The 26,911-nt window shown below is 42.3% G+C and overlaps 1 protein-coding gene across 1 annotated transcript in view; it reads left to right on the top strand.

The window, feature by feature from the left end:
• The window catches only part of ASZ1 (ankyrin repeat, SAM and basic leucine zipper domain containing 1), a 70,375-nt gene that overhangs the window by 42,534 nt on the left and 930 nt on the right, over positions 1-26,911 (top strand). The window contains exons 7-11 of the mRNA XM_015416011.1: positions 8,895-9,019; positions 16,451-16,526; positions 16,758-16,814; positions 18,628-18,740; positions 26,193-26,298. Coding sequence (XP_015271497.1) covers positions 8,895-9,019; positions 16,451-16,526; positions 16,758-16,814; positions 18,628-18,740; positions 26,193-26,298 — 477 coding nt within the window. The remainder of the gene's footprint in view (positions 1-8,894; positions 9,020-16,450; positions 16,527-16,757; positions 16,815-18,627; positions 18,741-26,192; positions 26,299-26,911) is intronic.

Raw genomic sequence — 26,911 nt, forward strand, 5'->3', positions numbered from 1 at the left:
GATGGAGATCCTGTGTCTGAGCCACAGAGGGTTGAAATTAGGGATCCAGCTCCCAACCCTTGGCAGGGTGTTATTAAAGCCAACGCCAGTTGTGAGGAGCTTGGGCGTGATCTTGGATGCCTCACTTTCAGTGGAGGCCCAAGTCATGACCATTGCCAGAACAGCTTTTTACCATCTTCAGCTCTCCTCATGACCATCTTCTCTCTCCTCGTGACTTAGCCACAGTGATCCATGCAATAGTCATCTCCAGGCTGGATTACTGTAACTTGCCCTACACAGGGCTGCTCTTGGGTTTGATCAGAAAACCTCAACTGGTTCAAAATGCAGCGGTGCATGTCCTTACTGGGACACCTCTAAGAACACATATACAACCAGTGCTCTGCCATCTGCATTGGCTCCCAGTGGAGTACAGAATCAAGTTCAAGGTTGTAGTTTTAACCTTTAAAGCCCTGTGTAATCTGGGACCAACATATCTGCAGGACTATCTCTCCCAATATGTCTCCCGAAGAGCTCTGTGCTCATCAGACCCACAGCTGCTGGTGGTCCCCTGGCCCCAAGCATCAGCCGCTTAACCTCTGCCAGTGCCAAAAAGGTTCTGGCGTGGTGGAACACTCTCCCAAGTGAGATCAGGGCCCTGCGGTTGAGGCGGCAGGTGTCCAGTTATATTGGCCTCCCCTGCCTCACCCTGCTCTGGTTTGGTATATTATCTGGGCAGAGACTATTGGTGATGACTTGCCCACTGGTTCATCATGGGCACACCTTTGTGTAGATCTCGTAGGAGCATTGCACACCTGTGACTGATTACCATCTTGTATACTGTAATATTTATATTGTATTAGTTATTTATCTGTTTGTATAACTTGGCTTTAAGAATATTTTAATTCTTTTATCACCTGTGGTAGCTTGCCTTGAGAGCCCTCAGCTTAGAGGGAACACTGCACATGACATGTATTTTGACCTTTAGTATTCAGTTTTGGTGATTTAGAGGTCTTGCTGTGTAATGTAGAGCTTATATAAACTTAAAATTCAAAATGAAATGCAAGAGATTTGTGATCAGGTCTCCCTACATGTTTAATCGTCTATTAAAGCAGATGACGGTGAGAGTTTTGAATGGTGGTGTGGCAATGGGCCAGGGGAGTTATTTTGACTTCTCCCCCCAGAGTATATATTTGGGCAAAAAGACAGGTTTCTTTTATGGAAATATATTTGACACATGTTATTTGATGCTAAATGTAGAATGAGCCAGTTGATGGGCATGGGTATGCCAGCAAAAAAGGGCCTGAGAACCACTTCAGTGAAAGTGAATAAAGAATTTAAAAAATTAGTCTTGCCATTTATTTTGTACTTGTACCAAGGATGTTTCACAGAAATGAAATTATTGCCTTCCCTGACTTGAAGCTGCTTGCTGTATCATACTAAGCCTTCCTGAGTTAATGCTAGAAAATAATGAGGCTAATTCCGCACAAGGAGTTGCGCTGCCGTCGCACCTCCCTTTGCCCCGTTTCCATTGGTCAAGTTCCCACTCGAAGCCATGCGGCTGCATTTTGACCCACGGCTTCGCTCGATTTTCCCCACGGTTTCGTGATCCTCAAAAAACAGTGGAAAATTGACCAATGGAAACGGGGCAAAGGGAGGCGCAACGGCAGCACAGCTCCTTGTGCAAAATCAGCCCCTGAGTATCTAAATAGATAATGATTGAAAACTTGTTATGTCTTTTTAATTTGTTATCGAAAGAAAGAATTTATTGTAACAGCGATTAGCCAGCAATATAAAACGTAATTTGTTATCTGTATGTCTTCGACTTAGTCCAAATAGTTTTTATTTACCTCTTGTATTTTTTATTTTCCTTTAAAAAAAAAATTGAATTGAATGAAGTTGCCTTTTCGTATATTATGGTGCTTTTCTTTTTGCAGCATTATGAGAGACTTAAATAGCTGAGAAATGCAAGTGTCCATTGGCAGTATGCTATAAGGCTATATGATATGGCATCCTAAAAGTTAATCGATTCACAGTGCAATCCTAAACAGAGTTCTACCCTTCTAAGCCCATTGACATTTAGGATGGTACTGCTGATGCATAGTACTTTTGTGGGTTAGAACAAACTTCTGGTGCATGAAAAGCCATATGTATAAAGTATAGAGGAAGACATTGTAAACAGTGGAATCAAAAAAATGGAATAAAAGAGAGTAGTTTGGAATTTCTATATGAAGTTTGAATGTATACAGTAGAGATGGCCAGAATATCAATAATGTGTGACAGGTGGTCTGGCATAGAGTAGAAATCGTTGTTAAAATTCAGGGGGGCATTTTTTAAATGTTCAGAAGAACATTTAAAGGGAAAAGAATCTGTCTGAAAAACAGGCAGTTTTTTTCTTCTCTTTATTTTGTGTTGCTTACTGGATTGATTATTACTGCTTTTATTTCATTGTTCTCTTAATGCATAATCCAGTTTTATTGCATTGTTTATGGGATGTAGTGCTGGTCTTTTGTGCATTCTTTTAATTTTGTAATTTGCCATAATGCTCAGTGGGATAGGTGGAGATTAAATGAAGTAAATAAATAAATAAATAAATAAATAAACTGGTCTGTGGTGGTCTTCTCCCCTGCTTTAATTTAGCTTCATTAATGCTTTTTATTTTAAGTCATTCCATGGCAGTAGGAAAATTCATGTGATAACATCATTTCCGCTTCCCTATTGAATGCTACCATATGTCAGGCAAGACCATAGTGAAGACTGTCGTGCCCTTGTATTGGGTGTTCTGTGCATGGTCGTGTTCTGCTGGCAGTTTATACCTGCCTACCTACAACATTGAGAATAACCCCTTAGTTCACTCTTGTTAAGCTACATGCCTCTGCAAGTGTTGCTAGGCAGCTGCCTTGTATGTCTTGGTTAATGTGAGCAGATTTACCTTGGCCAAGCCCAGCCTGCTTGTTGCTGTAGTGATTGTTAAAATGCAGATGGACAGAGTTTGATAGCAGCAAAGGCAAGAGTGGACTGGAATAAAGTGTCCTTCAGCACTATAGTTAGGCAATCATTTCCTTCCTTCTGTAAGTGACTGACAGAGAATGTTTGTCACGTGAGCTGTGTACAACTTTCACAGCGTCCTCTTGTGTATGTACAAGAAAACAAGTATTCATGTATGTGAGAGGCCTGTGTGTTTTGTGTCTGTGTGTTCAGAAGAGGACAAGTGATAAAGAAGTGCTTGATTCTTCTGACTTGTAGGTATCTTTGTTTCTACTTAGGCAGGTCATTTGATCATATGGTTCACAGAATATAGAGGCAGTAGTGATTAACTGCACCTCCAGAGCCAGCAGTGGGTTCTACTTAAGAAAAAAGTAGGCTTCTGTATATGCAGCAATGGCAAAGCTAAACAGCTATGTAAATAGAACACTCATTAAAGAATTTCAGAAGAAATGGAAAGCCTATTATTCATATTTTATGTCATAATCAGGGAGAAATGATATAATTTACTGAAAAATAATAAAAAGCCCAGTAGCACCTTTAAGACTAACTTGTAGCATAAGCTTTCGAGAAACACAGCACTCTTCATCAGATGCATCTGATGAAGAGAGCTGTGTTTCTCGAAAGCTCATGCTACAATAAAGTTTGTTAATCTTAAAGGTGCTATTGAGCTTTTTACTGTTTTGCAGCAACAGACTAACACGGCTGACTCCTTTTGGTCTGTAATTTATTGAAGACATTATGTATAAATTAATACTCTGGAACAGAGGTGTCAAACTCATTTGTTACAAGGGCCAGATCTGACATAAATGTCACTTTGTCGGACTGGGCTGTGTGTGCCATAAAATGTAACACAAGGTACTGGAGATATAAACTTTATGAAGATGATTTCAGATGCCATATGGAAATAGCAGGCGTGATTGGATTAGGTGTGATATGCAGAGGGGTAGTAGGCGTGGAGTTATCAGCACTGGTAATGAGACAGGAAACCTAGGTCTCAATTTAGTACAGGAGGATTCACTCCAGGAAGATGTAAAGAATAAATGGAAAAATTAGCTTAAAAGTTTCTGTAAAAATTCGCGAATACTAAAAAGGAGCTGGCGTCGGGTGTAAGGTACCCCCCACCCCAGTACATCTCACACCATTCCCGGATCCATGTCCAGACCCCTATCCGAGATTCGATATCCCAAAAAGTCAATGTGTGTCTTATGAAACTCGCATTTAGACAGTTTTGCAAACAGTTTGTGCTTGTGCAACGTGGCTAACACCTCTCTCACCAATTTCACGTGGGAGGGGAGGTCGGGGGAGTAAAGCAAGATGTCATCTAGGTAAACAAGGCCCCCCTTGAACAAATGCTTGTGCAACACGTTGATCAAATTCATGAAGACCCCTGGAGCCCCCTGAAGTCCAAACGACATCACCCGATATTCAAATTGCCCGAGAGGGGTATTGGAACGCTGTCTTATGTTCGTCCCCCTCTCTGATGCGCACACGAAAGTACGCATCCCGAAGATCCAGCTTAGAAAAAATTCTCCCTTTGGCTGCTTCCGCTAATAAGTCTTTGATCAATGGTGAGGGGAGTAAACAGGAAAGGGAATGGAATCAGTAGTGAAGTGGCCAGAGACAGGCTGGTCTTTAAACACAGTTTGTTTTCCTTCTGCTATCAGACTCTGACCTGTAGTTTCTGCCAAAGTTTTCTTGCCTAACCACTTGCAGAAAATGGGACTATGACACTTGGTTCTACCCACACCACAACCCAAGGAAAATACAAACAAGCTCTTCAAGCCAGAATTTAAACTATTGTTTAAAATGTTGCCAGAATTCATGCTGGGATTTTAATATTGTTATATTCATCACTTTGTGTCCTTCCTCCCCACCTCCCATTTCCATGACAGTTGATGTCAGAGATGAGTTCCAGTTTGTGTATCAGTTTTATTTTTAAGCCAGTATCAGGAAAATTAACATTGGGTCAAGTTTATGTCTTCTAATGTCCTGTGCTGGGGGAAAATGATTTTAAAAAGTGAAATATAGATTTGTATATAGCAACTTCTAATGTAATATATGTTTATAACAAGACTTTCTTTTGAAATTATCCTTCGAAATCACAGCGTGCTCTGCTGGGATGCCAAGTCTATGCAAGAATGCAGGAAGCCCCAATGCAGAATGGGTTCTCCTCACTATAGAACCTATTCATCTGTCAGTCAGTGCCAGACAAAGAGGTGGTTGTGTTGTGATATATGATCAAGTCTGGGGATCTGAGCAATTTACCTCAGTACCAGCAGATTAAAAAATTTAAGTCAACAGATATTTTTTGAGTCCAGATTTCCACTGATTTAATGATAGAGAATCTATATTTAAATCTGCAACGGCAAGCTAATTTGATATTTTTCAAAGTATATTTTCTACAAATGTCTACTTTGATCCTATGGGTATTTACTTAGAAGTCTTCATACAGTTCCTTCAAGCTGCATTTTTGTGAACACTTACAATGGAGTAAACCTCACTGAATAAAATGGGATATACTCCTGAGTAAACATGAATAGGATTGAGTTAGTCTGATTTTGTGCCATTTATTCCACAGTAATGTGCTACTATAAAAACACAGATACAAAATGTTTACAACTGTCTGGAGGAAAAAAATGCCTTGTCCCTTTAACAGAGGCTTAATGGGATGTTATTTACCAAGTGGTGTTATTTACCTCCATGCCATTCCCACACATTAAGCCTCTAATAAAGGGACAGGACATTTTTCACCAGCCCTGTGAGGACAATGCAACTATTTCAATTGAACATGCTGAAGCATTAGTGCTTGACCTGAAGGAATTGGTGACAAAATTTGCTAAACAAAAGGCACGCAAAATGAGATTCTGATGTGCCTGAAATGGAAACATGAAAGAGAATTAAATTTCAACATCACAATTAACAGGATTTTTGAAAATGCTTTGTGATTTGTTTTTCTGTTTGAGAGAGAAAATCAGAGATTGTATTTATTTTTTTATTTACACTTATATCCCACCCTCCCCGCCATTCGGCAGGCTCAGGGTGGCTAACAACATAATAAATAAACATTAACATTCCAGTTAAAGCTATTAGTCAATATAAATCATGCAATTTAAACATAACTTACATTAAAAGATGGTGATCTTCTCACATCAACTGTCAGCTGAATGGTGTCATCAGGCTCCTGCCCAGCTATAAAACCCCAGTTGGTGGGGCCATTGGTACTGTTGGTACAGTTGGTAATTGGACCAGGGCCATAAAGTCTTAATTCTGCACCCTACTTAAAAGCCTGGTGGAAGAGCTCTGTTTTACAGGACCTGCGGATTGTATTACTTGTTCTCACAATTAAAAAAAGAAATTAGCAATTTCAAATTTTGTGTTTTTCATTCTTCCTAAAATGCATTTATGTTTGAAAATTGGTGGGCGTACGGGGGGGGCAACCTCGCCTAGTGTGCAAAAAAACTTGGCACCAGCCCTGTTTCTATTTCATCATTAATGCTGATATCTCCACACCTACTTCTCCTCTGCATATCATACCTAATGCAATCATACCTGCTACTGCCATTAGGCATCTGAAATCGTCTTTATAAAGTTTATATCTCTGGTACTTCTCGTTACATTTTATAGCACGAATGGCCCGGCCCAACAAAGTCACATTTATGTCAGATCCGGTCCTCATAATATATGAGTAGGGGTGTGCAAAAAAAATATTTTTTTTGGCCCAATTCGGATTCGGCCGAATCGGGCAGAATCAATTTTGGCCAGCAGAAAGACTCCTGCATGTCAATTTTGACAGTACAAGCAAATTCAGGAGACTTTCGGCCAGCCAAATGTCAATTTCGTCTCCATTATATCCTATTGGCCATTGAAGTCAATGGCAAAAACATAGGGTATATTCTGGGGGCTGGAGGGGGAGGAATTTGAGGGAGAGGCTCCAAACTCGCAGGGTAGCTGCTGGAGCCTCTCCCCAAGATACCCACCAAGGTTCAAGAACATTGGACCAGGGGGTCCAATTCTACGGGCCCCAAAACAGGCTGCCCCCATCACCTCCATTATTCTCTATGGTGGGAACAAAAGTTACTTTTTTCCCACCTTAGAGAACAATGGAGGGGATGGGGGCAGCCTGTTTTGGGGCCCGTAGAATTGGACCCCCTGGTCCAATGTTCTTGAACCTTGGTGGGTATCTTGGGGAGAGGCTCCAGCAGCTACCCTGCGAGATTGAACCTCAAACCCCCCTCCACTCCAGCCCCCAGAATACATCCTGTGTTTTTGCCATTGACTTCAATGGCCCATAGGATATAATGGGGCCGAATTGCCACCGAATTTTGGCAGCAATTTGGCGGCAAGCCGATTCAGATCAGAGAATCTGAATCGGCCTGCAGCAGCCCGAAAGGGGCCAGTTCGATACCTCTGGTTTAAAGACCATGTAAAGAACAGATTTGCATTATTAAGTGCAACTAAACATGAATCAGAAGACCTGTGGGTTGCCCTGATCTGGATAGCCCAGACAATCCTGATCTTGGAAGCAAAGCAGGGTGGACTCTGGCAAGTACTTGGAAGGGCGACCTCCAAAGAATACCAGAGGTGGAATGCAGAGGCAGGCTAATCAAGCCACCTCTCTGAAAAAGTCGGAGTCCTCAGTAGGCATTGCCAGAAGTCAACCATGACTTCCAGGCAAGCATGCCCGTTCATGCGCACACACAAATCTATATTTTAAAAAAGGAAAAAAGGAAAAAAGAACTCAAAGAAGAAAGCACAAAGATGATTCTTGTAGCCAAAAGAAAAGAAAAACCTTGATGGATGACTGATGAATCTCTTGAAATTGCTAAAGATAGACCAGAAGCAAAAGAGGTGACAAAAGCCAAAATGCAACTTTCCAGTGGCTAACATGTGAAGATAAAGAGAACTATTATAATAACCAGCGTAAAAAAATAGAAGAGAACAACAAAAAAGGAAGAACAAGAGATCTGTTCCATAAAATCCAAGAAATCAAAGGGAAATTTAAAGATCAACATGGAAATACATTAAATGAACCAGACAAAATAACGATGGGAACAATACACTGAAGAACTGTACAAAAGAGATAAAAGGGTGACAGATTCCTTCGAGGAAGGAACTTTTGAAGAAGAACCTACAGTTTTAGAAAGTGGAATGAAACCAATAGAAGGAAGTGATGTTAGAGCAACTGGGAGAAACAAATCAGCAGAAGTAGATGGGATATCAATAGAGCTATTTCAAGCCATCAAAATCTTAAAAATATGCAAACAGATATAGTATATAAAGCATTGGTCCACAGACTTCCAATTCTGAAAAATGGATGCCAAAGACTGCAGTAACTATCAGACCATTGCATTAATTTCTCACATGATTAAAAGTGAATCTCAAAATCTTATAACAAAGACTGTTTCCATATATGAAACAAAAAATGCCAGCTGTTCAAGCTGGATTCAAAGATGCACTAGGGATCATATTGCAAATTTACATTCGTTACCGAAACATAAAAGAGAATTTCAGAAGAAAATCGACTTGTGTTTCTCGATTATTGCAATATGTGTGGATCAATGAAAAGCTATGGTTGGTTAAAAGAAATGGATGTGCCACAACATCTGATTGTTTTGATGCGCAACCTGTACTCTGGCTACTGTTAGAATAGACTATGGAGAAACCGAATGGTTTCCAATTGGTCTCCAAGCTAAAGAGCCCCAAGCGCTTTAACCTTTCTTCATAGGGAAAGTGTTCCAACCCTTATATCAACTATAGGACACTTTGGAGGACATTAATTCATAGCGACTTGATGGCACTTAAGCTTAGGATAAATTGTTCTTTCTGAGTTAGCAGAGGACTAATACTAGTTACAGTGAAGTATGAGTGTATTGTAAATATCAAAAGCATTCTGCCATGTTTAATATTAACACTGTTTATTATCCTTTTAGCTCTTCAGTTTGCTGTCTTTGACTGCACATCCTTTCCAGGGAAGATTCCAGAATTTGTCTAAAGAAGAGGCTATTTGCAGACTTCTGCAAGCAGAACCTCAGACAGCCAGAAGTCATACAGCCAGGTAGTAACTCATTTAATTGTACAAAAGTTTGCATGATGAATGTTTGGTTCATTTTTCTGTTAACCTTTGTTCAATCCCTCTCTTTAATTCCTAACTTTAAAAAGGCATTGAAATTCAGTTGTTGAATTGCTTTTACTTGTGGCATGCAGTATTCATCACATGCGGCTACGATTCACTTTTGTCTCTTGGTAGTGATGGACACTGACTGGTGTGTGTGTGTGTGTGTGTGTGTGTGTGTGTGTGTGTGTGTGTTAAACCTTCAGAGTTCATAGGGGAAGAGAGATCTTCCATCCCGGTTTGAGAGACAACTGTGATTATTTCCCTAAGGCCGGAGCTAGTTGCAATAGTAGTCATGGGGCTGCCTTTCAGTTGCAAGTCTGATAACCATCTCATTTAGTTCTGGTCTGAGGTTCTAACGTGCGTGCCTGAATCCTAAGGCATTTGCAACTGATGTATAGTAAAGGTCATAGTTCAGTCTGTTTCCTAGTGTATTTGGTGGACCTGTTTCCAGAGCCGTTTCTGCAGATGCAACTCTTAGCTGTCAATCACATGATAACTTTGCCATATGATCTGGAAAACCTTTCAAGCATGTTGGGTGTAGATAAGAAAAGTTTTTAGTATTCTGCACCTTTTTGTTCTTCTGTTTGTCTATTTATTGGGCAACTTTTCTGATTCCGAATTTCAGTTCTCAGAAAATTTCTGTTGTTCAGGCTATTTTTAACTTAAACAGTTATTTCCCTCTGCTGTTACTGGCTGTAATAATGTATGGCACTTTGCAGAGTACAGGAAAACTGATCCCTTCCCTGAGGAAAATTTCTTAGGGGAGCCGCAAAGGAGAGTGGTGGGAGTGAGAGTAGACTTTGTAAGAAGATGCTTTCACTGAAGGTTTGCAATGTGTATTTAAATTAACTTCAGTAGTCAGTGAAAAACCAGAGAGTTAACAAGCCTAAATCTTCACTGACATCCCAAATTAATACATATAATAAAGTAGAACTCCCATTTCTGTTTGAGGTGTTAGTACATCAGAACTTGTCACTCTTGAAACTAATAATAGTTGTATCAAAAGAAGCATATTGAAGGTGAGAGGAGTGCGCATGCTCTAAGAGATAAGAAGCTTTTGCCTTCTCCCTCCGTGGACAGAAAGATAAACGACCCAAAAGGAATGTAAATAGCTTTCTAAAGTGCTGTGAAACAAACCGGACAGTGACTAAAGAACCAGAGAACAGAGTGGTTTGAAAACTTCCCAGCTAAGTACGATAAGAAAGCTGCTAGTTTAATTTCAAGAAAAGAAGGACCCACCTCTCGACATGGCAACTACAGTCAAAGATCTTTCGGAGCAATTAGCTCAATTTCAAAGCCTAATGATTGACTCCCAGGAGAAGATAAAATCAGCAATTGACGAAGTTAAACAAGAGGTCAGTTTAATGAGTTTAGAAATAAAAAAATTAAACAGCTCGCATTTCAGGCTGATAAGACGGCAAAGGAAAACAGAGACGAAATCAACCAATTAAAGAAGCAAGCAGTAGAATTGTCAGACAGAAGCAGGAGGGCGAACCTAATTGTACACGGCATTTCAGAAGACATTGGCTCAAAACAACTAGAAAAATGCATAACAGACTGGGTATGTGAGCAAGGAATAAAACTAAACGAAGATCAAGTAGAGCGTGCACATAGGCTGCAGGGCAGAAGAAGAGGAGTTGAACCACGCCCGGTAATAATTAAGTTTGCTAGGGAGAAACTACAACACCAAATATTTCTTGCCTTGAAGAAGAAGAAAGAGTTGAAATACAAGGAAAAGAGAGTTTTCATAAGGCAAGATTTCTGCCAAGAAACTTTAAAAAGAAAAAATCAAATGAAACCATATGCTGAGAAGCTTTTCCAGAATAAGATACAGTTTACCTGGGCTTACCCAGCGTCTATAGTGATATTCAGAGAAGGAAAAAGGCTAATTGCAAAGAACCCAGAAGAAGCTGTGAAACTACTAGAGAGACTGGGAATTGACCCAGGGCCAGCAGAGTCTCAGGCGGAGATGGAGGAGATCCCAGCGCTGGAGGAAGAGGATGCAGAGGAAGCTCCCACACACCAGGAAAAACGACCAAGAACGCTTACTTAAATCCAGGAAAAGGGAAGTATAAATGGGTCAAATGTTAAAATAAAATGATATAATTACAAATAAAGGAGGGGGGATGCGCACACCCCAAGGTATAGGGAAGGGGATGAGTTATCCTCCCCAGCGACAAGCCCTATACCAGGGATAGGAGGGAGGGGGGAGGACTAGATGGATGGGGGAGGCGGGGGAGTAGGGAGGAAACAATAATAAAAGTTAAAGATCAGCCAGGAACAAAGGGAACTTTTAAATTAAAAGAATACGGGTAAAATTCTGAAGATGCTGACACTGAACGTCAATGGCCTAAGCTCTGACATTAAAAGGTAAAGAGTCATTAGATTTGCAAAGCAACAAGGTACAGCTATTATGTGTTTACAAGAAACACACAAAGCAAAAAAGGATAATAAACCATTGCTTAAAGACCCAGAATGGGAAGTATTAGCTGAAGCAAGAAGCACAGCTAAGGCGAGAGGGCTGGCAATTTTGGTACGTAAAAGGAACGATATTAAATTAATAGAAGTGTTAAGAGATGGAGAAGGAACCTTCTGGCTAAATGTATATTCCAAAATAGGAAAATAACACTGATAAATATCTATGCCCCAAATAAGGGACAGAAAATTTTCTTGATAAAAGTATTTTAAAAGGATGCAGGGATTCATTGAGGGGGAATCGATCATGGCAGGAGACTTCAATTTTGACGTCTCTAAAGATAAGATAATCAGGTGGAAAAAATGGGACTTAATAGAAGCACATGAAGCCTTAAGACTAAATCCCGAGCTAACGCATCTCTCCAGTAGACACAAAACTGCTTCATATTTGGATTTTATAATTTTCAAAAGAGCAAACAACTGGGAATTGAAAAGTATAACAACCCGATATGGATTTCAGACCATGCCCCGATAACCATTGAAATAGATATAAAATGGGAACACACTAAAAGACTATGGAGATACAATAACATACTTATGACTAAGGAAAAAGATAAACAATTCATTGAAAGTCAGCTAAAATTATATTTCCAAGAAAATAGAGGAACAGTGGCCACAAATATCCTCTGGGATGCTGCCAAAGCAGTTATTAGGGGACAATGTATAATGAAATAAAAAGAAATAAAAAAAGAATGGTTTTCTAATAGGGAAAAAAAATCCAAGAATTGGAAGTGTTACAAAGAAACCAAGTAAAGAAATTCTGTCAAAATAGACAGAACACAATTTAAGAACTTAAGAGGCAATTAGACTTTATTGATTCTAGGGTGCTTTGGAAGAAACAAATTATGGTAAGGAACGAATTTCAGAGGACGACTATAAACTCAAGTAGGAAACTTGCAAATTATCTGAAGGGTAGAAAAGACAAGCAAAAGGTGAAAAATATTAGAACAAATGCAAAAACAATACAAAACCCAAAAGAGATTAGAGAAGCATTTCAAGACTTTTATAAAACTTTATATGGAAAAAAAACCGTAGCTGAATTCGAGGAACAAATAGGGTCAAGATTAAAAGATTTGGACAAGGAAAGTCTAGAGGAAGAAATTACACTTCAAGAAATAGATGAGGTAATAAAGGGATTAAAAACTGGGAAGTCTCCGGGGCTGGATGGCTTCACAGCAGAATTTTATAAGGAAATGAAAGAAATACTAATTCTGGAGCTACAGACGGTCTTTAATGCTATCATGAAAGGAGGAAAGGCCCCTGATACTTGGAGATTAGCTGAAATAACCCTAATATTGAAACCCCAGAAAGACCCTCAAGAGGTGGGTTCATATAGGCCTATAAGTCTTTTAAATCAGGATTACAAAATATTTGCTAAAATAATGGCAAATAGACTCAAGAATGTAATCCTTCACATAATAAAAGAAGACGTATGGGTTTGTGAAGGGTAGAAGTATAGCACATCCTATAAGAAATATATTAAATGTACTATGTCATAGGCAGACTAAGAAAATAGCATTACTAAAACTGGATATATATAAAGCATTTGATACATTGTCGCATGAATTTTTGTGGTCCATAGTCGAAATATGGGATAGGCCAAGCATATATTAAAACAATCCAGGAAATTTATAGAGAAGGAAAAGTGGTAGTTAGAGTAAATAATGAACATACTGGGCAGTTCCCAATCCTAAAAGGAGTAAGACAAGGATGCCCACTTTCCCCAGCTTTATTTATAATGGCAATGGAACAATTGGCCGAAAGAATTAGAAATTCAGGAAGAATAGAAGGAGATAAGATAGGTAAAGAGGAGATGAAATTAAACCTATTTGCAGATGATATAATTATAATTATGACTAATCCTAAAGAGGGAATTAAAGAAATGAAAGTTATATTAGAAGATTTTGAAGCGTCATCAGGATTAAGAATTAACATAGGAAAATCAGAGATAATGTATTATAATGTGAATTTGGAGGAAAGGAAAGAAATTAATAAATTAACTAAAATAAGAATGGGAGCCAAAAAATTTAAATACTTGGGAATAGAAATTTATAAGAACATAAATAAGATAGTGGAAAAAAACTATAAAAAAGTATGGCAGAAGATAACGAGAGAAATGAAGGGGTGGAAGAGGAAAACTCTGAATATAACAGCTAGAATTAAAAGTGTTAAGTTGTTTTGGATACCAAGATTGTTATATTTATTTCAAACAATACCATTAACAATTAATAAACAAAATATGGAAATCTGGAACACCAAAATAAGAGAATGGATTTTTGGAAGCAAAAAATATAGAATAGCAAAAAAGTTGGTATATAACCACAGTTCAGAGTTAGGATGGGGAGTACCAGATATAACAAGTTATTATGAAGCCTTTCAGCTAAAAGCATTACTAGAAATAGAAGAAGGAAGAAATCAGAAATGGATCAGATTTGAAAATGAAGCAAATAAGGGAGTAGGAAGATTTGGTATTTTCACTAGCAAACAGGTTAAAGATCCCAAGATGAAGATGGGGCCTAGGGAAAGCACCTTAGCAGTTTGGAGGAAGTGGCAAACAAAATGGTTAACACAAATGTCCAAATGGGCACCACTGGAAGCGCTAGAAGAGGAAGGTGCAGACTACAGATGGTGGGAACTACTTAAACAAAAAGGGTATAGTAGAATACAGGATATGCTTATTGCAAACACTTTAAAACCACTACGAGTCATAGGAGAGGAAGTAGGTGCAAAATATTGGTTAAAGGTAGCAGGCCTATATACAAAGATAAAAATAATAATTGAAAATAGCAATATGGATATAGAAGAACCGATAGAAGAAATATATAAATTAATGAGGGAAACTAAAAGAGGAATAGTGGGAGTAATATATAAGAAAATGGTCTCAGATAAAGAGGGAATAATAGGCCATCTTCAAGGGAAATGGAGTAAAGAAACCCAAATAATGGAGCAGAGAGCAAAAAAGTTAATGGAAGGAATTAAGAGAATAAAAATACATAAATTTAGGGAAATGGAAGTAAAATTCTATACGAAATGGTACAGAACTCCAGCCACCCTAGCAAATATGTTTCCAGGGTTAAGCTCAAATTGTTGGCACTGTAAAAGTGCAAAAGGATGGTACTCCCACATGTGGTGGGAATGCCCCGAGGTTAAAAAACTATGGAATAATATACTGAAAGTAATAAATGAGCTTTTTAAGGTTAAGTTAAATATAGATTTTGAGCTAATGACGATAAGTACTCTAGGTAATGAGAAAATAGGGAAAAATAAGAATTATTGAGAGCAATAATATTAGCTGGGAAAGCAGTAATAGCACTAGGGTGGAAAGACAAAAGTAAATGGACGGAAAGAGCTTGGCATAATTATCTGTTTGACTTTGTCCAGTCAGATATAACGGCTACAATGACACAGGACCTACCTTGGGAAGATAAAACAACAAGGATCAAGAAAAAATGGTCGCTTTATCTAAACTGGATTAAAGAAGAAAATAATGAAGACGTTCAGTGGAAGCTACAAGCCTTGTGTTCCTGGCTGGAAGGGAATAGGGAGAAAATGTTAAAACCACCTAAAAGGATTAATGAATGTACAAAGTAAATAACAAATAAAAATATTTAAATAAATAAAAAAGAAGCATATTGAAACTGACCTAAAAGAATGTGCTGAAGATACCCTTTAATGTCACCAGTTATTGTATGTAACCAAATGCTATACAAGTTGGCATCTAATGACACTTGTATTTTCTGAATGGTGCCCTGCATGTTGCCTCCCTCATTGTGGAAAGTAGCATTGGAATCAGGGGGAGTTCATACATGGAAGCTGAAGAGCAGAGATAGGTTTTTAAAAACTTCTGGAATCTGTCACTTACTCAGATTCATAATCTGTCTTTGAAAGGCATTAAAAAGGTCTGGATGAAGAGTTTTTCATGTTGCTCTTGAACACTTGGTTTCATAAACTGTGAGGCACACTTTACTTAAAAAAATAATGTGTAGGGTCCAGGCACTGAGAATTGGGAAGGGCGGGAACACAGAAGGGTCCTTACTTTAGTCCAGCAGCCCCTGTGCTGTTTAGAAGATCAGGGGCCCATTCCGTATTCAGTCTTCTGCTCTGGTGTGGCATGGCCAAAACAAACTCACATCTCTTTTTTCAGTTGCTTTTCCTAGCCTTCTGCCTCCCAAGGTTTCGTCTCCTGCTTTCTGTCACGACCCACAGCCAAACAACGGAGCACACACTTCCAAGAAAGGTTTTGCTTTATTGTCAGTACTATGGTTGCAGTAACATGGTCACTGTTAGGAAGGACTAGCCAGGAACAAGCATACAATAATATAGCAGATTCAAAAGGGCCCCCCCTCACCTGTGGGCCAATTGCCCTTGCTCCCGCAGGCGGGAAAAAGTAACCGACCCTCGGTTGAGAAACGAAACTAGTCTCATGGTTAATTATAGCGGAGACACTACATAGGCAGGAGTACAAGGTCAGAAATAACCAGGGAAGCAGCGAGAGGAAAGGAATGTGGCACCAACTCATACACAGGTCAGGCAGGCAAACCCTAGGCCTATAAACCATATGGCAGCATAGCTGACACTTTCTTTTCCTTCCCCAGCCTTTCTCCCTCTCAACATGACCAATTGGTCCACCAGCCATAGCATGCCAGGGTGGGAGGTTCTTTCCTTGTCATGACCAGCTGGGCACAGGCCTCGTATCAAGATGTTGAGGAGATGGAGGGTCCATAACTGCCTATCACCAAAGGCTGTATCAGAAGAAACATGCCCAACTGTTATTGGCTGTTCTGCTTGACACCATGTTTAGAAATAACAGTCCTAAATAAAATTATTAGATTTTGTTTAAATACATATTCTAAATTATTTTTATTTGTAGTAAAATATTTGTGTATATGTGTACAGTTCCTACATGGCCTTCGGTGACCTGGAAATTTTTCTACATAGCCTTGAACTGGAACATTTATCAGAGGTACTAAAGGTAAGATTATTTTTTCAGTGACAGGGAAATATGTAGGGGAAAACATTTTAGTGCATGTACTAGCTTCAAATATCACTGTTAAGATTTAAGGTTCCAGTAGTATTTTAATAACAACAGCAGTGCATTGCTAAGTCCACTGACTTAGGGTTGCACTGTAAATGTTCAAGCTGTTTTTGAGGACATAAAGTTAATGTTTCTGAATGAACCCCCAAATAATTTTTTTTCATCCAGGAGACAGAGACAACTTTAAGGCAGCTTTTGACCATGGGAAAAGAAGATTTGATGCAGGTTAGCTTAATGCAGCCATTTGTAATGTTCATATAATTTTATAGTTATTTGAACTGATGAAAATATTTACTTGAACTGATGTAGAGTAGAATGTGACAGTTAAATTCCTGTGATGGAGTTCTGTTTTAGGCATCCGCAGTTTCAAAATGGATTCCCCCAAGGAGTAAGATCAGCCTGTCTGCTGCTGTCACGTTAGCAAATGAGGGTGTGTTTATTCATTAGTGGTGAGTTTTCACAGGATCTAAGCTGTAGACTCCAGTCCATTTTGGTGTAGTGGTTAAGTGCGCGGACTCTAATCTGGGAGATCCGGGTTTGGTTCCCCACTCTTCCACTTGCACCTGCTGGATGACCTTGGGCAAGCCATAGTTCTGGCACAGCTGTTCTTGAAAAAGAGCAGTTTCTGTCAGAGCTCTCTCAGCCCCACCTATCTCACAGGGTGTCTGCTGTGGGGAGGGGAAGGGAAAGGAGTTCGTAAGCCACTCTGAGACTCCTTTGGGTAATGGATTCTTCCATTTAACATTCATAATGTATGAAAGGTCTTGTTTATGCTACCCCAGCACTTCTGTTGCTGTTTTCCTTTTTTTCCTCACCATTAAGTTGCAGCCACCTTATGGTGACCCCCACTTTGCAGAGTACAGGACCCCGTAGGGTTTTCAAGGCTAGAGATATTCAGAGGTAATTTGCCATGGCCTGTCTCTGTGTTGCAACCCTGGTGTTCCTTGGAGGTCTCCCATCCAAATACTGACCAGGGCCGACTTTGTGTAAGTCCTGAAATATAATGTGATTGGGCTAGCCTGGGCCATCCAAGTCAGGGCTTATGTATCTTGCATTGCCTAAAATGATGTTCAGATGATCAAACCAGGACTTTTTCTGAAACTTTCCGGCCTGAAAGCTAGAGAAGGACCACATGGGAGTGCCACTTCTGCAAACATTATTCAAAGAACAATTGAAGCTTTTTAAGTTTAATAATGAATGTCAAAAGTTACCCTGAAACTTAGCTTTAAATAAATGAGAATTGGGGGTTTGGTGCAGAATATATTTATTAATGCTTAGTATTTACTATGGTCAAAGCAAGCATTCACAGTAGTAATGTATGGCTGCGAGAGTGCTGAAGAATAGATTCTTTTGAATTATGGTGCTGGAGAAGACTTTTGAGAGTCCCTTGGACTGGAAGGAGATCAAATCAGTCCATCCTAAAAGAAACCAACCCTGACTTTTCCCTGAAAGGCCAAATACTGACGCTAAAGCTCAAATACTTTGGCCACCAAATGAGAAAGGAGCAGTCACTGGAGAAGACCCTGATGCTGGGAAAGATTGAAGGTCAAAGAAGACGGGGACGACAAAGGATGAGATGGTTAGACAGTGTTATCAATGCAATGAACATGAAATTAAGCAAACTCCGGAGCATGGCGGAAGACAGGAGGGCCTGGCGTGATGTGGTCCATGGGGTTGTGAAGAGTCGGACTCAACTGTGTGACTGAACAACAAGAGCAACAAAAATTTACTACTTTGCACCAATCTGTATGCTGCTTTTCCATTATTAAAAGTACTTTTAAGGTTTAATTAAAATTTATACCTCTTGTTTGAAATGATAAAGTAACAAAACAACATGGAGAAATTTGCCTAGATTTATGGTTTTAGTTAAAGAAGTTTAGTTAGAGAAATGGATTTCATGTTAGACAATGCTCATAATTTATAAATGACTGGAGAATTTCCCATGAATATGGTTGTAAAAGCATAGTAATGTTTCATGTAGCCTTTTTATTCTCATTTGTTCTACCCTTTTCTAATTATCAAGTATCTTCTTGTTTAGGTTGGGATTACGGATATCAGAGATCAACAGAAAATCTTAGATGCTGTTAAAGAATTGCACGTAGAAGAAGTGAAATTGGACGAATTGCCTCAAGTGACAAACGTAGAATTTAGGTAAGATGACAGTTGAAAAAATAGGAACAAACATAAAGACCAGCTTGTCACTCCTGAAGGAAAAAAGACTAAAATGGTTGTTTCAGTGTGCGGTCGATAAGCCTCAATTATTATTCAGCACACTGTGTAACTGAAACTGTTATTGAATAATGAGTTTTCAGCATGGAACTAGGTAATCACGGGGAGGGGGGACTTTAAAACATAATGTATTAATGACTGCATGAATGCTTAGGAATATATATCAGGAAATCACAGGGGCTTGGAGTAAAAGATTCTGGTTACTAAACAGAAGGAACACAGGAGGGGGGATTCCCCCCCCATTGTCCCACATAGATAAAAGTGTAGTCTCCAGATCCAAGCCATTATAACTTCCCACCATATGTATCACGAGCAGAAGGCCTTTCATGTATCCACCTGTGCCACTCTTTTACATGTGTTTTACGTGTGTGTTACTGTACATGGGAATCAGAAGAATCAAACCTAACCTGTGGGCAATACTGGGATTGTAGAAGCAAGTAGGGGGTGCCTCCACAGCATGGCTGACATATAGGTTGGGGTCAGCCACAAAATTTTGGGAGATTCAGCTGTTTTTGATGGATGCTCCTTGCAAGGCCGAAGGTAATGCCTCCTGGGCTCTTCTGAAGCACCTCCTTCTCCAGTAGGGTTGCCAGGTGAGGCCACCAAGTGAGGGGGGGCTTATTAGGAGGCTCCAAGAGAGGAGAGGGAAGAAGTGTGATTGAACTGCGAAGCAAGTTCTGGGTTAGCTGGCTCTCATGTTTAAAGGGACCACATCCCTTTCAAATGCTGTCTCTCCATTGGAAATTATGGAGGATGGGGGCACCTTCTTTTGGGGCTTATAGAATTGAACCCCCTGGTCCAATCTTTTTGAAGCTTGGGGGGGGGTTGCAAAGAGGTACCAGCAGCTTTGCTGAAAATTCAATGCCTCTACCTCAAAAAACAGCCCCCCAAGCCCCAGATACCAACAGATCAGTTCTCCATTTTGCCCTATGGGGACCGGTCTCCATAGGGTATAATGGAGTCTCCCCCATTTTCTGATAGCCCTGAAGCGGGGGAGAGGGGCTCCAAACAAGGGGATACCCTGTTCCCAACTGGGGGTGGCAACCCTATTCTCCAGTGAGGGCGTGGAAGGTCAGGATTGGCTCTTTTCTTTGAGGAAAGGATCCTTTGGAGAAGGAGGAAGTTGCGGGTATCATGGCATGGATAGACACCACATGGGATCACTTTTCTACATAATTAGAAAAAAAGAAATAAGTACCTATAGCAAACACTTTAGTGCCAGCATCATCTATTGCTTTCCCTTCTCATGAGGAACTGTGTAAAACCTTGCTACTGTCAATATATTCCAGTGGCCTTAGTTGAGAAGTCACACTTTTCTTCCATGTGACCATGAAGCAAAGGATGCCATGGGCAGTATTTCATAAGACTGACACAGCCTGTTTACTGGGGTGGGGTGGAGGACAGAAGGTGGGTACCTGTTAGGGAAGTACAAGTGCAAAGCCTCACTGGGCCTGCAGGACAACCATACACTTCTCTGGACCTCTTTCTGTTGACTAGAGCATAAAATTAATTCTGCAGTCATTGATGATCTTAACATCCTGCTCTTCGTCGTGGTCTCTGTGCAGTCCCACACATGGTTGGGCACCTGCGCATGACCTCAACCAGAGAAACTTCTAGAGCTTTGCCTCAGAAAGCTTTTGGCGGGCTCTCTTCCCGCCCTAGGGAGCAGGCACATACTGCGCATGCCTGGAGCGGGGGAGAGAGCCGCCTCCCACTCAGTTTTTCTTCGACTGCCTGTGTGTTCGCACCTCATTTCTGTCGCTCCGTACTTGCCTCAGCTAAGTATACATTTCTGTTCTCTCTATTTCGTTGGCTGCCGTCTTCATTTCTGTTCCTTTCTTGTTACTATTTAATAAATAAATAAATAAATAAATAAATGGTTTCTTTTTTTCTCCTTCTCTTCCCCCCCCCTTTATTCTATAGTGGGTGGGGTGGAGAACGTGTGGGCAAAACAAAGTTATTTAAACTGTGCCGTTATTGCCCAGCTAAACTTTCCTCAAACGACGGTCACAATTTGTGTCTTTTTTTTCCTCGGGGATTCCCGTAGAGTCGATAGCTGTGTCCATTGTGCTAGTTTTACTAGACAAGCTCGATGTAATAGGGAGACTCGCCTTAGGGCTGTGCTTTTAGAGGCAGCCTTACGCCCTGCCATGGCTTCGACTGTCTCTCAAAAATCAGACGGCTCTTCGAAGGCACCAAAGGTGAAATCTAAACGGCCTGAGGGTATGGCTTCCTCGAAATCGAAAGTCAAGCCCTCGACATCGGCTTCGACTTTGGCTGTCGACCCAGTCGTCATTACTGGCTTAACGACATCGACTCCTGCTGTGGCTGTTGTACCTAACAAGTCCACCTTGCGGCCTCCGACACCGCCACCTATGCTCTCTTCAGCCTCTGGCCTTATTCCGCTGGGTCAATCTACGAGATCCCCTCCTGACTTGTCTTGTCACCGGGACTCTTGATCTCAGTTGCCACACTCCCGTACCCTGATCCACCATTTGGAGGGCAGGGAGCATTCTGTTGGCCGCCGATCTCGATATGATCGAAAGCGTCTTATTCGTCGCCAGTCGCCTTCTCCCTTGGTATCACCTTCTGATGACCAATATTGGTCTCCTGATGAACGGGATCAGCCGGATTACTATCCGTATTATTATCCAAGGTCTCCTACTCCTCGCCGACACTGATATGATCGGCTTCGTCACTTCGAACGTCATGAGCATCCACGCACTTTGGATCGCACCAGACGATTTCAGCCCATGACTTCGGCCCGCTCTGGTGGCCCCTGACCAGCCTCCTGAGCTCTCGAGACCTAGGGATGCCCCTAAGTGTTCTCCCTCAGAACCTGGGCTTCATCCCCCTATTGATGATTCGATACCGGCTGATCTTACTCAACAGCGGAGAGCCTCCTCTCCCATGTCGATTTCTGACAACTCGGATTCGGCAGACCTCGAACTTGATGTTCCGCACATCGACTATGAGCTTTGGCCCTCGGGGTCTATTTCACCTACTAAAGGCCCGAAAGTGTATCTGGAGCTTGTAACCAGGTTGGCCTCCGCGCTTCAGGTCCAGGGTTCCACTGAATCCCCAGCTGTGACCGATGTTGTTCACAAGCTTGTTCAGGCTGACCTCCCACCTTCTACGGTCCTGCTTCTATTGCCGGTCCACCTTTCTGCCCTCAAGGAGACATGGGTTCATCCTGCTTCCATTCCCCCAGTCGCCAGACGATACGAAGCTCTCTATAAGGTCCAAGAGAGCTTGGGGAAGTTTCTCTTCAGGCAGCCTCCGCCGAATTCCATGGTCATACAGTCTTCCTCGAAATAGAAGCAATCTGCCCGCCACTCTGCGCCTCCTGATCGCAAGGGCCGCAAAATTGATGTTATCGCGAAGAAGCTGTATTCCTTTGCCTCTATGAATCTTCGTATTGACACTTACCTGTCATATCTGTTGGCCTATGCGTTTAATGTGGCTAATGCAGTCCGTCCCGTCTTACAGTTTGTTCCGGAGGAACACCGTCCAACGTTGTCAGGAGCTTTATCAGAAATTTGCATGATCTTGAAACAGCAAATTAATTCAGTCCGCCATGCTGTCACTTGCTCCTCTAAAGTTCTTGTCTCCTCCGTCGGTCTCCGTCGTCATGCTTGGCTAAGAAGTACCTCTTTACAGCCGACGTGAAATTATGGATTGAGGCTCTCCCCTTCAATGGCGAAGGTCTCTTCTACTCTACCACTGACGAAGCCTTAAAGGCTGTCGATAGTCGGAAGCAGGCTCGGAACCTGGGTGTCTCGGCATCGACACCTGTACCGTTCCTGGATACAATATTATGCCAGATGCCAGCCATCTCCTGCGCCCACCTCCCATTGGAGAAAGAGGCCCTATGACTCCCATTATCCCAATAGGGTGCGCCAACAGGCCCCTAAAAAATCCCAGCAGCCCAAGCAGTCCGTTTGACCGCTTCGATCGCCTGCCATCTCCTTCATCTTACACCCCTCCTGTCCTGACCCGACTCTTCCCCTTTCTATGAAAGTGGGAAGAAATTTCAACCGATATCTGGGTCCTTACCATCTTACGGGTTTGGTACGTAATAGAGTTTGTTTCACCTCCCTACCTACCTCATTATGTCACCCCCCCCCCGGATCCTCTCCTCGCAACAAACCCTAGGATTTTATTCAAAATATTTCCTCGTACCGAAGAGGGATGGCGGCTTCAGGGCCATTATGGATCTCCGGGATCTCAATCGATACATTCAATGCCACAAGTTCCGAATAGTCACCCTACAATCTATCCTCCCACTGATTCCCCGGGCGGCAGGGCTCGCCTCTGTCGATATCCGGGACACCTATTTTCATATCACTATCAGTCCACAGCATCGAAAGTTCCTGCGTTTCGCTGTCGGCAACGCACACTATCAATATTGGGTCCTTCCGTTTGGACTCTGCACTGCCCCGAGGGTTTTTACCAAGCTGATGGCTGTGGTGGCTGCAGACCTCCATCGTCGGGGGATTGCCCTGTATCCCTATATCGACGATTGGCTTCTTGTTGCCTCCACCCAACACCAGCTCCTCCAAGATGTCCAATCAACCCTGTCTCTCCTTCATGCCCTCAGGCTTTGTGTCAACCTAACCAAGTCAGATGTCCAGGTCCTTCAATTTCTGGGTGCCTGTCTCGATACCAACCTCGAGACTGCGTTTCTCCCAAACTTGAGGGCCTCCGACATACTTACTTTGGTCTCCCAGTTCCAGACCTCTCCCCGCCAGTCTGCTTGGTCCGTTATGAGGCTCCTGGGGCATTTTGCATCTACTGTCTTTGTCGTCCGTCATGCCAGGTTGAGGATGCGTCCCCTCCAACTGTGGCTTCTCCGTGCCTTCGACCCTCTCCGCAGTCCGTGGCACAAAATCCTGTCAATCCCACCCCCTGTCGTCGACTCTCTCGCTTGGTGGTCTCCTTCTCAGCACCTGCTCTCCGGCATGACCTTTCGGCATCCTCCTCCGCGAGTGTCAATCTCCACTGACGCATCCCTCTGGGGCTGGGGAGCCCAGTGTGGAATCTTTTCGGCACAAGGGACTTGGTCTCCTCACGAAGCTGCCCTTCACATCAATATCCTGGAGCTGCGTGCTGTTCAACTAGGTCTCCGCTTGTTTCTCCCTGTCCTTTGAGGCCAGGTCGTTCGGGTTGCCTCCGACAACACCACCACCGTTTACTACATAAACAAACAGGGCGGGACAGCCTCCCTTCGTCTTTGCCAGGCAGCTATCAATCTCTGGCAATGGTGCATCCACCACTCCATCACGCTCTCTGCGATCCGCATGCCGGGCGCTCAAAACATAGATGCCGATTGGTTGAGTCGCTCTCAGTTTTCGGACAACGAATAGTCCATCCACCTTCGATACCTGAAACCTGTTTTCCTCGAGTTCGGTTGCCCTGTCGTAGACAGCTTTGCAACTGCACACAATGCCCAGTGTTGCCTCTTTTTCAGCCACAGTTCACTATCCGCTCGGTCCCTGGGAGATGCCTTTCTTCACACCTGGACAGGAACCCTGTTTTATTTCTTCTCTTCATTCCCCTTGATCGCTCAGGTCATTCAAAAGATTATGGCCGATGCGACATCCTGCATCCTAGTCACCCCATGGTGGCTGCGCCAAGTCTGGTTTCCTCACCTCCTTTGGCTGTCCAACCAGACATTCCATCCTTTCCCTGTTGTCCCAGATCTCCTCTCTTGGGCTCGAGGAAAGGTCCTCCACCCCGATCCTGGTTTCTTCCGATTAACAGCCTTGAAGATCGTGCATGAGACTTCCCGCCTGAAGTGTCTTAATGCCAGGAAGCCATCTACCCGTGCCACTTACGCTCTGAAGTGGAAGAGGTTCCAGTCGTATGCCTCTGATCAGTCCTTTGATCCTCTCCAGTCGTCTCTCCGTCAGATTTTTTCCTATCTCGTCTTGTTAAAGAATACTGGCCTGGCATACTCGTCTTTAAAGGTCCATTTAGCGGCCATCTTGGCCTACCATCCCTTGATACAGGGATCCACCTTACCAAGTCGTTCCTCAAAGGTCTCCTCCACCTCTGTCCCCCTAGGAAGCCTTTGGTGCCTTTGTGGAGTCTCTCTCTCATTCTCACTCAACTGATGTCTAAGCTGTTGGAGCCCATGGCCAGGGCCGAGTTCAGGTTACTCTCCTGGAAAACTGCCTTCCTTATAGCGATTACTACTGTGTGCAGAGTAGGGGAACTAGCTACCTTTCGGGCTGATCTCCCCTATACAATTTTCCATAAGGAGAAGGTTGTCCTTAGACCAGATCCTTCTTTCCTGCCTAAAGTCGTTTCTGCTTTTCACCTGTCCCAGTTGTCTGTCTTACCTTCATTCTTTCCAAATCCGACTGATGCACCTCAGAGAGCCCTCCACTGCCTCGATGTGTGCAGAGTGCTGTGTTTTTATTTACATATGACTCAGCCTATACATAAATCTCCCCAGCCGTTCCTTGCTTATGGCCCCCTTCATGTGGGGGAGCCAATTTCTTCTCAACGCTTGTCTAAGTGGGTGACTTCCACCATAGCCCTTTGCTATGAGCTTGCACGTCAACCCGTTCCTACCTCTGTCACTGCCCATTTTACACGGGCGGTATCGACATCCACCGCTATCCTGGCTGGTGTCCCGTTGGAGGACGTCTGTGCAGCTGCTACGTGGTCCTCGGCATCGACCTTCGTGACCCACTACGCACTCGACGTCCGAACTCAACGGGATGCTGCATTCGGCCAGTTGGTGCTGCGATCTCTATTTGCTTGACCCTGCTACGTCTCCAGGTAGGACCCATGGGTGTTTCTTCCCGCTGATGATGCTGTGTCTTAACCAGTATTCTTTGTGTCTCTTGCAGCTGCCAGCTCCCTCCTCCAACTGGTTCAGCTCTTGTAATCAGCCATGTGTGGGACTGCACAGAGACCACGACAAAGATAAACAGGTTGCTTACCTGTAACTGATGATCTTCGAGTGGTCATCTGTGCAGTACCACAATCCCACCCAGCCTTCCCCACTGCTGGCATCTCCTATTCACCTTTCTTTGGCTTGATGGGACTTACCGGTAGCGGTTGAAGGAACTGAGTGAGAGGCGGCTCTCCCCCCCGCTCCAGGCATGCGCAGTACGTGCCTGCTCCCCAGGGCGGGAAGAGAGTCCGCCAAAAGCTTTCTGAGGCAAAGCTCTAGAAGTTTCTCCGGTCGAGGTCGTGTGCAGGCGCCCAACCCATTTGTGGTACTGCACAGATGACCACTCGAAGATCATCAGTTACAGGTAAGCAACCTGTTTTTTTTCACACCTGGTGTTTTGTGTTTTGAAACCGTAGTTATGCTAAGTTAATGAGTGTATAACTGTTGTCTCATTTTATTTTTTCCAGTGGTGATGAGTTTCTTACTTTTCTCATGAAACTCAACAGACAGTGCATTCATCTTACAAGTGCTGTACAGAGTGTGGTGAACCAGTATCCCACGGACTTTCACAAGGTATTCAGACAAGTAGAAAGATTATGATACTTGTAAATACACGAACATATATCACCTGTTTCTTAATACCAAACTTGGATGTCCCCATGTGTAATTCAGTTGGGTATAATGCCATTTTAAAAGGTTAAATCTTACATTTTAAGGCAGTCCGATTCAAATCAGAAGCAGGTCTCTCTTTCTTTGTCTTCATATTTTAACCTTGTTCAAGTAATCCAAATTATTTGTTGTTGGTGTCTTGTCATTACAATAGAATCAACATTAAAAAACTGACTTCGACAGAATTTGCTCTATGTTGGCTTGCTTTCAGAAGAGCAACTTGAATATTACTTGTCGTGAACATTATAACATGATGTACATTTAAAAAAAACCCTCATCAACCATGTGTATTCTAGCATGTTGAAAAATGATATGCACAGATTATAATGGGCTAGATTCCAATACTTGCTTATTCTCAGTGAATATTTTTTCCTCTGGAACGAGTCTTCCATGGAGAAAGAGTCCTCAATTAGTGATAGGCTGGATCCAGTCCACAGAGCTTAACAGGATCAAAAACTTATTTTAGAATGACACTAGAATTAAACACCACAAGGGGTGGACCAGCGATACTCGCGGG

This window comes from Gekko japonicus, unplaced genomic scaffold (genome assembly GCF_001447785.1).
Source record: "Gekko japonicus isolate JY-2015 unplaced genomic scaffold, Gekko_japonicus_V1.1 scaffold159, whole genome shotgun sequence".
NCBI lineage: Eukaryota > Metazoa > Chordata > Lepidosauria > Squamata > Gekkonidae > Gekko > Gekko japonicus.